Here is a 14,775-nt window from a genome sequence, read left to right as displayed (position 1 = left end):
CAGCTAGGATATTCTAGAATATCATTTTCTCCGAACATCGCCATTGTTGCATCTTAACTTGGTTGTATTATTTCGAATTTGTCCATTTATGTCGGTGAATATTTCGATATTTCTAATAATGTGTGTTTACTCATGTATTTATGCTATTAAAAAAATATAAAGATATATATATATATATATATATTGTGCAAAGTTATGTTGGAAAAAATTTATTAACTTTTAATGAATATTTTTTTTTAATAATACTAACTAAATATTTATTGAATGTAAATATATATTTATTTGATATAAGAATCATTATTATTGTCATTTTTTTAAATTTAATAAATATTTATTTAATGTAAGTAAATGTTCAGTTAGTACTATTCTAAACTAATATTTATGAACATTTAGTATTATCTTTTTTTAATATATGATTTAAGATTGATTCTTGATTGTATCGTATGCATGATACGTTGCAACGTATTTAATCTTTCTTTTCTACACAATCTCGTAAAAATAACGCAATGCATATTCCGTACAAATGTGAATTACTTTATTCAAATGTTATCGTTTGACAAAATTTTGGGTACAGAACGAGTCGCTACGATGGGATATTGCGCTAAACCAGACAGAAAGTCTCGCGATTATTCAACGAGAACTTGTTTTTCGTAGCCGAGAAGGTTCGTGGGATAATCTCCTTTTTTTCTTTTCGCGATCGAAACACGTACAAAAACACGAACGTAAGATAGGAACATCGCTATTATAGTAGGATTATGCTTAGTATCGTATTTTGCGACAGCTGCGAGAGACCCACGTCAATCGAGTAACGAGGGACAGCCTCATTGACATTGCGATAAAACACTGAGATTCTCATGTTGTCTGCGTGTCGCAAAAACGTGGGGACGAGGTGGAAAGCACACTTGATTACAAATCTATGGCTACTTGATGCACCTGTCGCTAGCGAAATTAACGCACGTTGTATACATGTATAGGGTTTATACGTGATGCGACTCAACAGTGCCGCGCGATCCTTCGCAAGCTTTCTTCGAGGTAACCATTTGTGCATTTTTTTTGGAATAGATTTTTAGAATATGAAACAAAACTATATTTTCTGTCGCGAATAATCGAATAATAAATAGGGTTGAGATAATTAAATCAGTGATGTAATCAATACGTGCTTTTTTAAAGACAAATGCTAGATTCGAATATTTTAAAATCATTTTAGTTTGGAATAAAATTAATTATTCATTCTATTAATTCACATGGAAATAAAAAAATTATACGTCGAAATATAAATTATTCGATTTATACATAAAATGATAATCCTTTTAAAGCTATATCTGTAAAAATTGAAATTAACAATGAATCGCGTTGGATCGGTATACATGTGTTAAAATATTTCATAAATTTTTTAACAACAGTGAAAGTCAAAATAAAAATTAAATCATTCTATCATATTAAAAAATGGACGGCAATATATAATACTATCCATCTTCGCAAATATCATTATGATTTGCACTCTTTTGAATATTCACCTTAAAATTTTCCTTTGTGATTTCGTAATAACATAAACTTAAAGAATAACATAAAAGCTATTTACGACGAATAATGAAATATGGAGGTAGCCTCTATAAAACTTCATCATTCGTTTAGTAATCACAACAGTCACAAGAATCTTCGCTCGTTGCGCTTTGCAATAATAATGAAAAAGATGAATTAAATTGTGTTTGCGGCACATATCTATGCACAAAGGTTCAAGTCTTGCTCCAGATAATCTCCGATAAATTAAGTGCAGCGTATGTGCAGTAAATTGCAAGCGTACTTGATGCAAGCTCAACGATGCTTAAGCTACTTGTAGTGTTGGGCCTCGGATACATGCGCATGAATGCATTTTTAGATATGTAACTACTTCTAAATGTTTCTAATAAATCGTGTAAAATAAAAGAAATACTAGAAAGATATATCATAGAAAAATATACAGATTACATCTGAAAGTTATGTTGCTATCGGTACATTTATGTAATTAATACATAAAAAAATTGATCAAAATTATTTATATCATATTATTGGAAGTAAAAATTACATATTGTCTAATATATTCTCTCGTTATCAGTTTCTTTTACGATAGTAGCTACAATTTGCAAAAATATCTAAAATGTTTCACAATAAAAACATATTCAAATTCATAACGTCTGCACATGTATCCAAATACAGTCAAATCACTTTGCGCCCATCACCGACTGCTAGTCAGTTAAATATAACGCAGTATTGCATAGTTATCATAAATAAATTATTATCGTGGCGTATCAAATTCTTACGAAGAAAATATTTAGCGGGAACTTTAGCCGAAAGTAAAATATACATCTCTCGGTAAATATCGTATTATGAATTCGCGTTCTTTTTTTTGATGCAGAGCTCATTCTGTCCAGATAATTGCTTATTGAAAACAAGAAGAAGATCTATATCTTAAAGCGTAAATCGGAGAATTTGCACTTTCTTCCGCCAACTTCCGTCGCGTTTATATTAAGCCAATAATAAGTCACTTTCGTAGAACCCATATATACGATCAGCCTAAAAAGAGCACTTCATCGATTTTTTTTTATTCTATCAGTTTCGTCACTATAAAATTGTTTCACCTAACGAGTGTCCCGATAAGAACTAGCAAGAGTTGTATTTATTCTTAGTTGTGAAATGTTACTTAAATAAATAAATAGCCGATATACAAAAGTTATATCCAAAAATAGAAATAAATTAGATATTGAAACTTCTGTGGATTCCTCCTTAGCCCCTTAATTATAATTTGTTTTAAAATATGCTGAAACAATTACAAATCCGATAAAATCAAGGAAAAAAAGTAAGTCTAATTGTAAAAGAAGTTAAAGTCCCTATTGCTGCAGAGAGAAAGGAAGTTAAATCCCTAAATCCCTACTGTTATAAATGTAATTATATCCATCAGTCATATTTAATAAAAATGGTACTTTATTTCAAAATCAATTAAAATCCTTTCTCCTGCAAAACTAGCCAAGTGTATTCTATTTAATACATAATAAATAAAAATTGAATTTCTCATGTTATATTATACACATTTTGTTAACTAAAATAATAAATTTTTTTTAATTTTTCAAAAAAATATCTTACTGATAACTTAAATAAGAAAAATTATACAAGTTTTTTTGCTTATCAAAAAAATTTCAAGTACAGATAACAACTTTTGTCAATAGCTACTCAAATACTTATCATTCAGACTTCAATCAGACTTAATAAAGGCTACCTAAATTTAAAGAATGAAATACCTAGTGATCGAGAAATTTTATCCTATCACATTAAAAAAAAATCTATGCAAACAGGAAGAATTTACTCTTCCATAAATCTCTAAAGTGAATTCAACTTTCTTTTTGTGTACGATCTTGGAGTTTCTATCGAGAATCTCGATAGGTTTCTCGCATATGCGATATTTTTTTTTCTTTCACGCGTGGCAAAGAGGAAGCCGATACGAATTTTCTCATCAATTATCTGTTCAGAAATTCCGCCAAGTACAGACTACTGTACTTCACTTCTTTCCTCTTTTATTTTTCTTATACGTCTTAATTCAGTACATACCGCGCACTCACACTCGCACTCGTCGAAAATCAGTCGTATGTATACTTTTGCAATGCAATTGCCGTTATAATTATAATTATATAATTATACGTGGGATAGCACGAGACGCTATTGACCTACCTTTTTACTTAGAGAATAACTTACTTCGGATACGCCATGATTCGAATAAATATCATACTTAAATATTAGCGTGTGTGACTACTTTAGAAGCGAAATATTCCTCAATACGGTCATATTGGAAAAATTGCCGCTATTTACATCGAAATTTCGCATTTTTGCCTCTTGAACGTACTCAAATCTAACTCTATCTCTTAAGCTTATATATTTTTGAAAAAGTACACTCGTAAAGGATCGACACGACGATCAGAGAACAGAATTTAGAATAAAAATTATGTAGATTATATTGCGTTAAAAAATGCGGTTTCTCATTCGAACGAAGACATCACGACGTATTTATGATATTACTACAATTTTAGTCTTCTCTTCAATTTTTTTCCTCAATAGGTCAATAGTTTTATCTTAAAAGTAGCATTATTACGCTCACGCATGAATTCTACCTAAGAATTTATGCTAATACCATATATTTCAATCATAGGAGATTAAAAATTTATTTTAGGAATTAATAATACCATTTTGTCATAAGATAATATTATAATCGTAACAAGATGATAATTAAAAACATTAAGTACCATATATTTTTGCACACTGGACTTGTTTCTTAAACTGTAACATATATATTAATTGAAAAATATACCTAGAAAATATATTAAAAACGTGTAATCTTAAAAATAACAGTCCATTATATTTTTGAAAAAAATACTTTCTCAAACAAGATAATATGAAACGAATACTTTCCCAAAAAATATTTTTTCAAAATATTTTAATACTATCAATCTCTCTTTCAATTTAGATATTCTAACTTATTAATACTGATAACCACAATTTCAAATAATATAAATTTCATTGAATACATGAAAGTCGCATTTTTATGACTAGAATAAAATTTTTCATTTTGAATTACTGAGTAAATAATAATGAATAAATAATAAATCAATTTGTTGCGAAATATGTTTCGCAATGCTACAAACTCAAAATAGAAAGATGTTCATCGTTTAAAAGAGAAACCTTTTATCATCTTCCCTCAAAGTAATATTCCTTATAACTACACTTATATCAGTAACAGCTAGCGATCGAATACACGAGTTACCTTTTTTTTTGTGTCGCGCATACAAATTACATAATAATTTACATATATACAACACATAATTAAATGCGCTAAAAGATAATGGTTTTCATGACCGTGAAAAGCAACGCATGTCGTAACACACGTTGCAAAAAACTGATATACGTTGTTTTCGAACATAAAGCTTTCTCGAGACAATATACAATATGCGTCCAAAGTTTTTTGGATTAACGGTGATAATAATAGTAATCGTAGTAGAACAGTAGTAATAGTAGTAGTAATAGTTATAGTAGTAGTAATAGTAGTAGTAATGGTGGTATTGATATTGATAATAATAGCGGTAGTAGTTATTGTAATAGCAATAATAATCATAACAACGCATGATACAAATGCTAAATCGCAGTAGGATAAAGTTAAAACTTATTATCGCAGACAAAAGATACTTTTTTTCCAGTGAGCTTGCTGTACCTACTCATCGAGTTCTTTTGGAAAAATGGCAAGTACTGTTCATATTTCATCACTAAGAGATACTTCTCACGGCATATGTGTACATATGTCGCCAATATCTCTCTTCATTTAATATATGGTAAATTGCATTGTTAGACCCAAAAAATACTATGCAAAATTCTTTGCGAGTTTTTTTTTTTCTATTAGCTGTAAGTGTGCTCGTTCAATCGATAATATTATCGTTCCATTTCTTTTTTGTTTTCTCTCTTTCTTTTTTTTTACTTTTCTTGTTTTCTGTTCTCTGCTGTTTCCGTGCTTCGGAATGTTTGCACACCATTTGAATTCGTAATATAATCGCAATTATAACAGTGAGTGTTCGAAATTGTATTGTGATATTAGCTAGATAACCGGTTTTAATGCCCAGCGAAGTCCGGCCTGTCAAATGATGCTTACTATTATGTGACATTCTGTAACACATCACTCTGATATACACAGTATATGGATCTCAGGCAAAGGATCGAGTGGATATCAAAATGATGAAAAGCAAATACTAAAAATAATTTAATAATATAAATACTCTTGTAAATATCTATTGTAGATTACTGTTAACATAAAACGAGTTAATAGTAGAAAAATGTGATACTTCATCAAATACATACAAACATAAAAAAAATATCTGTCTTGTTCTATAAGATATTGTATTATACAAACCAATAGCTGGATTGTTATCTGTGTAATTGTATATACATTACATATAATATTATACATTATATATAATATATATGTATGGTATTATAATAAAAATACATTAGAAGAAGCACTATTTATTGAAAGAAGCAAAATGAAATCTGTATATGATCCGAAGCCTGAGAGTTGATGAATGTAACACTGCTTGGCAAATGTATAACAATATTATAATATGATATGCAACATTTATAATCTAATCTTATTTCGGTACTAATTGTCAGTTGTGCTGGGCATCCATTCATATCGTAAACAAAAATCTTGAATGTATATTCATAGTATGTATGTTTAACTTGTAAAAAAACATTGCAATCACTTACCAATGTAATAACAGATAATAAAAACCGTTTGTATAATATCGGCAATCTGTGTTAGTTGCAGTCGTTGCAACGTCCCAGTACTATTGTAAGTTGTTGTATGTAAATATATTATAATAATATATAGCTGCATCTGTTTAGTAATTTGATTGTATGTGAGGTAAGGAGCCTGTTATATGAATGGTACGACTTATAAAAAGTTACGATTCTAGGGAACATACTCTGTGCTCCATTTCCTAGAATCGTTATTATAAATCGTACTTATGGAACTATTGTCATCTGTAAAATATAATATAAAAGATCCTGAGTTGTACTGTGTGGTACTATGGCTATGGAATTGTGTGGCAGATATCTATGCTGGTTTACTTTTATAGAAAGCTGAAACTGAATATCTTGTTAAAAAATAACAGAAGCAAGTTGCGTGCAAGATAAAAAAAAAGGCAGAAATGGATGATTACCGGAATCATCGCAGAAATAAAAATATATACATATTGAAATTACAACAAACGCATATTAATACCAAATCTTAAAGAATCTTATAAAATATGTAACACTATTTCCAAAAAAAACTTTTCTTTCCTGTAAAATACATATAGCATCTCTTTTATAAAGTTATTGCTACATATAGCTACGTATAAAGCTGGTGCAAAATATCTCTTGATACATAAATACTGTAATTTAATATTTAAAATATTAAAAAAGAATCGTTTCCCGATTAAAATAAATAAAAAATTAAATACAAATTCAAAAATATAACATAGATATATTTATTATGTATTAAATATATCATGAGAGTATATTACAATCGCTCTATATGTATAAATCTGTTTATGGTAATAAAAAATAAAATAAGCATCCTTATACTATTTTCATAAATATATATATCATTGAGGTAGAAGTACTTGAAAGACAAGTCTTCCACATTTAAAAACAAGAAACCAGCAGAGATATTGCCTTCTTATTATATATTGTTAAATTCAATCTGCTGCATTATTGCGATCACGGTTTGTTGATAACTCTGTTAATAATAAATATTATTACTCTGTTGAGCTGTCAATTGGCTGTATATTGCAATGTATGCATGTGAAAAATATATCATGTACGAGCTATGTCATTGCACATTGCGTTGCAATAATAAAGTAAATATAATCCTCTGTAAGAATATAATATTGTAGTAAATATCTGTAGTCTGTATAACACTGTATAGCATTAAATAAAACAACAAGTATCCGGCTGCAGAATTATCAGTACGAGGTGGGATGGCTGCTCCACCATCGGCATTTTAGTCGTTCTCTCCCTCATCAGCGTTCATCTTTACGATGAATAGGCACGGGACTTTTATATGTAAACTAGTCTCCCAAACCTATATACACTGTCGACCTTCGTATGAATGATCATTCGAATGATCTATGTAGGCGTCTTATTACGGACGAAAACAATGAAGTACGCGACCGTCAATCGGATTTGACATCTTGTCCTCCACTCGTGTTCGTGCGACAAGAATTGCATACGCATTTGAAAAGATTAAAAATGATAAGTTATACATCTGCGCACTTGAGTGCGCAGGACCTGATTATTAAATACGGAATCAGCCTTGTGTCGTAACGTTATTTCTATCTACTTGTTGGTCAACTACGAAGATACGTTTCCTATTGAATCACAAGTTCACTAAACAATAAAGATAAACTCGATTCATTACTATATCACAAAATGATACTGGGCGCGATAGATTAAAAAATAAATAAATCCTGTACACACATTAGTGATACGTAGCATCGAATTGCAACATCCCACTAGCAAAATGCTTTGAATCACCAATCTGCGCTACCTCTACCGGATAAGCATTATCGCCAGCTTGTGTCTGATACGATCTGAGCTTTGGTTCTGTGGTGTTCCCACCACCGCTAGCTCCACCTTCTTCGGGAGTACCCCGAGTAGGTGGTGCAGGAGCCGCTAAAAGCACCTTATTATCCACCTGAGTCTGAGCTTGAATCTGAGCTTGTGTTTGAGCCTGAACTTGTGTTTGGGTCTGAGCTTGAGCTCCTCCCTGAACCTGCGTTTGTCCCTGTCCCTGTCCCTGGACCTGAACCTTAACTTGATGTTGGTAGATCTCTTCCTGACGTTGCCTGTCTGCCACACTGAGTTCGTGGAAACTGACCAGGTGGCGCTTCAGGTACAGCTTGGTCTTGAATGGCTTGTTACATAGAGGGCAAGTGACACTCTGAGGGTTGTGGATGAGGCGCATGTGCTGCCGCAGGTTGGACAAGTTACTGTACATGCGGTTGCACACAGGACAGGGGCGTGGGTCCAGCGAGTGCAGTTTACGCAGGTCAGCTGCAACACACACACAACTTGCTCTAACCGGTAGCAGCCCACAGCATTGCACGTTACCACAACATAGCACCACGCCTTGTCACACCACGTATAATATCAGAATGATACCACCCACCACAGGACAGCAACAACCAGCAAACAACCCTATTTAGCGCTACCCAATTTTTGCTGCCTGCACGGTACAGTACAAAAAGGATCCCCCCGCAAGAGTATCACTTGCAAGGATGCGATGAGTCAAATATGTTTGGCAGACAAAACAATGGTAATGCAGTAAGAAAAAACATATAGTTTGAAAACAATGGTAAGCATGAATCGATGAATAATGAGAATCAGTAAATTAGTGAAAATCTTATTTTGCATGATTACATCTTTAATTTTTTTCTATTACATATACACATAATGTTTTTAAACAGAAGATTAAACATTGTTACAGACATGTAGACACAGATTCGTAATTTATTTTGATATGTGGTAGCATAATAACTTTTATTAGTTGTAGATCACTCGATGAATAAATATTTAAAATAAAAATTTTGATTAAATATAATATTTGATTTTTATAAGTAAAAAAGAAGATGGCAATCCAAAATAATTTTATGTAAATGGAAAACACAAATATGTCAATATAAAATGTACAACATTACAGAGAAATTACAGATACAATCCCAGATATTACACTTTCATTTGCTTTATTCATCAATAACTCGATTTTAATGTAATTATAATGCAAAAAATATATAACATTAATCATTTCATATTATATTAATTCGATTCAAAGCAATATGTACAAACCAATTTAAAAACTTGTCACATGTAAATATAGCTATAATTAGTAATAAAAAAAGCAAATGATTATAAATTTTTGTTGATAGTTTGAGTGTTAACTTTTTAATAAGCATTTATTCTTTCTATATGAATGAGCTAAACATTTTACCAGGGCAATCTAGTGTATGTATATATGTATGCATTAATATACGTGAAGCAGGAAAACAAAAGATTATAAAGCATAAAGGGATGGGGTTGTTTTTGAATATGTACACGCAGGACTTGTTAATGATTCAAGTTTCCGGGCTATTTCGGTAACGTTCATACAACACAGCTGCTTAACTGCAAACTGCACTCTGTGGACTCAGGCCTGTTACAGCCTCCGAGTGTCAAATGTCTCCTACCACCTACCAAGACCTACCGAGCTACACACGAGCTTACCATTTCAAACCATCAAGATTCCTTTCTGCTTCCTTGTTTTTACTCACATTTGACATTTGTGATGTAATGGCTAGGTTGTTGCTGTTTGTAATGGTGCTCGCACTACCAAAAAATAATAAATATTGACTCACCTTGCTGTTCTTGATTCAATTCTGTACTCCCATGTGATGGACCTGGCATTCCTCCTTCTACGTTCTGGTTTCCTAAAATAAATATATAAATTTTAATGATTTGATATTTTCAACAAATAAGTATGAAAAAAAGATTATTAAAAAAGATTAAAAATATATATTTAAACAATTCATTTATTGATTTTACAAAATTCACATTTTAATTTTCAATAATTTTTAATTACCTTGATAAGATGATGGATAAGACGGTAACACTTCCATACCACTATCCAAGCTGAGAAATCCACTGGGTAATGTATTAGCTTCCTGTTTAGGTGAGCAATCGTCATCACTGCCATATTCAGGTAATTCTATTTTTGGCTGAAAATAGAATGCATATTAATATTGTAAACATATGAAAAAAATCTCTGTGTATGTACACGAAATGTATCAAAAATATGTAAATGTATAGTGTAAAATACCTCAACGATATCGAGATCTTTGTAACAATCGAGCTGAACTTGAGGCTCGATAAGTGGGCGCGAACGTGGTGCAATGGTAGCACAAGGCGGCACAGTGGGTGCTGGACTAGAAACTGGAGGTGAATCACTTCTTTTACACAGCCTTTTTAGTGGTGGAGGGCTTGAAGGTGGTGGAGTTTTACTACGTTCATCGTCAAAGCTTGGCGAGATCAGATCACGACCATTTGATGCGTGGATGTTATTTGTCTTCAAATGCTATAAATTTAAAAATAGTGTACTTTAGTACATATGGCATAGCCATAGGCACAAATACTAAGTATGTGCAAACTTGTATGAAACATACCTTTTCGTTGTTGTGCTGATTACTTTGGGAGTCGGTGAGGCCACGTATTTGAAGAGATTCAGCAGTACGTAGAAATGTAGGTAACTCTGCTTGCGAGATATTTACCTCTCCAGCGTACATAAATTCCAATAGTGATTGTAAATGTTCGAATTCGACATCCCGCATAAAAATTATCGGATGCTTGCAGGGATTGGTCTGCAAAATACATCCCATGAAATTATTAATCACATGCTATAAAATAATTTCAAACATGTTATAAAGTATTTATCAAAAAAATTAACAAAAGGAGAAAGTTATGAAAAAAGTTACTATGATTAATTTGGTTTTCTTGAAAATATCAGTTAGATATTATCATATTATAATTAAATTTGTTTTCTTAAAAATAGTATGTATTATCAGTTTGATCAGATTAACTATATTCATATTTTTTAAGTTTTGCATAAATGATTATAAAAAATTTCTTAGAAAAATGCTAACACATTGTTAAGTTAATAATTTAATTTTACATATTTAATTTTCCATATTTAATTCTCAGATCTATCGCATGAAAAAAATACAAAAAATCTTTAAAATCTTCTATAATCCATTATCTCTTCCTTTACAATTTCAGTTTAATATTGTAATGTCATATCATTTAGGTAATTGCACTCAGTCATATCTCTTTTGTGAAAAAAAAATATAAAAGAGATAAGAGAGCAGATTATGGTTGCATAATTTCGCTCTCCAAGAGAGCGCGAACACCATTCATTGAACAAACGTATATGACCAGAGCCATCGGTCGTTTATCGACTCCCTCTGCCAGCTTTGCCTGGCCGGCGCGTTAATTGCCGGGCAGCAATTATAAATTTTGTTCGGCGCGGTCGCGAAAGGCTGGGGCAATCAGGGGGAGAGGACAGGGGGAGGACTGGGAGGGACGCGGACGGAGGGCGAAAAGTAGATGCATGTCGTGACGTAATCGCGCGCACGAGTACGCCTCATTTCGAAATGAGCCAGAGGCTCAACGAAAAAGATAAGACGCGTAAGAGGTCGTCGCGTAAATAGGTATTGTGTAATTTTGAAATTATTCATCGAGAAGGAAATGCATGTTGTGTGTGCATATCCACATACATACATATATACATATATACATACGTACATACGTACATACGTACATATGTACGTACGTACATACATACATACATACATACATACATACATACATACATACATACATACATACATACATACATACATACATACATACATACATACAGAGACACACACACACACACACACACACACACACACACACACACACATACGCAATACATATATACATACATACATGTGCGCGCGCGCTTATTGGATGAACAGGGGAAAAGCGGGAAGGAGGCGAAAAGGGGCGAAGAGTTACCAGGGGAGAGCGAGGAAGGAGGGAATACAGGGAGGGAGGGAGGAAGAGAGGAGGAAGAGAGGGGGGAGAAGGAGGAGGACGGACGGCTGCCGCCGGAGGACGAAAGGGGGAGGACGGATGAAGGGAGCAGGGGGAAGGGGAGAGGGACGGGATACGTCTAAGGTGGGGAGCGGGAAGAAAATGGTTTTCTAACCTTGAACAACTCCTTGAAGTAAGGGCTGCACGCGGAAAGGACGACCTTGTGCGCCTGGAGTCGCCTGCCGTCGCACGCGAAGGTAACGTCGACGAAGTCCTCGTCATCTCGCAGCGCCTCGAACTGGCTCGTGATGTTCGCCTGAAAGTTATTCCACCGCAAGCAAAACTGCTGCTGGCTATCCGTCATTCTCTTCACACACTCGACTCCCCTTCAACAACACCTATGATCACACATGTGGGGGCTAACTTAGAGTACCATACGCCCGTGGGAAAAACTTAACTCTCTCATTACTGTAAAAATGTAAAATGTAAAAAGTGAATCGATGACTGAAGAGGAAACGTACGATATAAATAATGACAATCGATATCCCAGGTTGCCAGCCATCGGGCAGAAAAATTCTCTAGGCGGCGAACGGCGGTCGCGCCTCGCGAAAAGCGCGAGTGAACGGCACGATTTAGTACTCGTCAATCTCGTCATCGCTATTTTCACAATTAAATCTTGCACTGACAAACATTTGTAAAAATTCGTCTCGAATATGTTTTCGCGTCAAATCGCTATTTTATCAAATTTGATAAATTTTAATTAATCTAAATAAATATTTTTTATTACTTTGCACAATATCAAAACGTTTTTATATGTCGTTTTTATACGTTATTTATATGTCCCGAAGAATGCAGAAGTTTGAAGATTGTAAGCGTGGGACGTGATTTTAGAACATTGCCTGTAATAATTCTTAAATTCTCTAATTCTTAATCCCGCAAGTAGGACTAGCAAGTCTTGAACCTTAAGGAATTGACCAATTACAGTCGATTATTCTTCTTACGTTCAAATTGTGATTAATCAATTTTTAAAGGCTTGCTAAACTCATTATTTTTGAGAGGAAATGGCTAATTCTCTTGAATGAAAATATATTTTGATTTTGAAGCGAATTGTTTTTTAATGTACCGTGTTTATCCTATTAAAAAATGCGGAACAAAGGTTTCTCGGTGAGAAATAAATTTCAATATTGTTTACACTCATAAGTAATATTTATATTTGTACATAAGAATAGAATTGGCAGAAAAAAATGGTTTCTTTTTATTATAATATTAAAAGCTGAATTTACACAAAAAAATCAAATCGACATCAATGCCAGTTTCAAATTCATAGGCGGCAAGTTACGTCACATTCAGAACGAATTGTTCCTAGACGTCGTAGATAGACGTTCGAGCTTGTATAGCGCATGCGCCATTGACAATGCGCGCTCTCGCGCCGGCTGTCGAAACTGATGGCAAAGACGAAATGGGTATCGAATTTTCGGAAATAATAAGCTACATGCAATACAATGCTGCTTCGATCCCGTTGCGAATACACACGTGCATGCGTGTTGCGTAATTACAAATGCTCGCTTGTAGGTATGCGTGCGACGGGGAAATATGGCCGCCACAATGCGGAAACAACAGCTCGTTATCGGATATTATGATTGATGCGAATATATATATCGGTGAGAGATACTTATTTGAGGAAATAAGAAAAAAAAGCATTTCGGTCATTGAAAGAAAGAATGGCATCCGTCTTTTTTATTAAAGATATATAACATATATATACATTTTGAAAGAAAAAAAATTAATTTAGAATAAGCATCAACATACGTTTGAAATATTTCGCGAAAGTATCAAATAAAGTAAAATAATTTTTAAAATGATTGTTATTAAGTGATAAAACCATTAATAGGTATTTATAATCGAATGATAGATCAGTTGAAATTACATTAAAAATTATAATAAATTGTAATATTAATATCCGGGCAAATATTTATGTGTACCTTATTTTTATACCTATGTAGAAAAAGATTTATGCAATTCAAAAGTATGAAATTAAATTGTTGTATAAATATATAACCAAGTATACTTAATAATTTTTAATAATTTAATAATTTTTTCCAAAAAGGCATTAAAAGTACAGAAATCCTGGAAAAAACTAATGAAAATTTTACATGAAAATAGAAGAGCAGTTTATTCGAGTTCACTGACTGCTTATTGTGAAGTTAGCGAAAAAAAAGATGCAATCACATGCTGTGATCGCCATGAAAATTAAAATTAATATACAATTAAGTTTTATGTATAATGATTTTAATTTAATCATTTTTTTTCAAAAAAGCTATAATAATTCAAAAATCTTACAAAAAAATCTAATGAAAATTTTGCTCGAATTTATACTCAAGTATGCTTGATGTGAAGTTATAGCCGAAAGAGAATCGCGACTGTGATTATCGTGATTATCGTGAAAGTTGATTTTACTTGACGTAAAATATCGTTTGTATTTTCGCTCCATTTACATTTTTATGTCTAAAATTAGGCACTTTTAGGTCAACATTATATTTAAAATGTCTTTTGATTGGCTAAATTAACTAATTTAAATTATGTAACATTATTATTTATTCTTTTACTGCTTTTTGC

The 14,775-nt window shown here is 32.5% G+C and overlaps 2 protein-coding genes across 2 annotated transcripts in view; both read right to left on the bottom strand.

The window, feature by feature from the left end:
- LOC105620750 (Down syndrome cell adhesion molecule-like protein Dscam2) overlaps window positions 1-1,859 on the bottom strand; it is a 149,711-nt gene extending 147,852 nt beyond the window's left edge. The window contains exon 1 of the mRNA XM_012202241.1: window positions 1,805-1,859. Coding sequence (XP_012057631.1) covers window positions 1,805-1,859 — 55 coding nt within the window. The remainder of the gene's footprint in view (window positions 1-1,804) is intronic.
- A 6,173-nt stretch (window positions 1,860-8,032) lies between these two features.
- Window positions 8,033-12,523, bottom strand: LOC105620699 (protein abrupt-like). The gene is made up of 6 exons (XM_012202189.1): window positions 12,335-12,523; window positions 10,749-10,943; window positions 10,406-10,660; window positions 10,169-10,304; window positions 9,945-10,016; window positions 8,033-8,607 (listed from the first exon to the last, which is right to left on the bottom strand). The coding sequence occupies exons 1-6, from the start codon at window positions 12,521-12,523 to the stop codon at window positions 8,033-8,035; spliced, it is 1,422 nt and encodes a 473-aa protein (XP_012057579.1).
- Window positions 12,524-14,775: the final 2,252 nt, after the last annotated feature.

This window comes from Atta cephalotes, assembly GCF_000143395.1.
Source record: "Atta cephalotes unplaced genomic scaffold scaffold00028, whole genome shotgun sequence".
Lineage (NCBI taxonomy): Eukaryota > Metazoa > Arthropoda > Insecta > Hymenoptera > Formicidae > Atta > Atta cephalotes.
The sequence above is the reverse complement of the archived record's forward strand: the minus strand, read 5'-3'. Positions and strand labels throughout refer to the sequence as shown.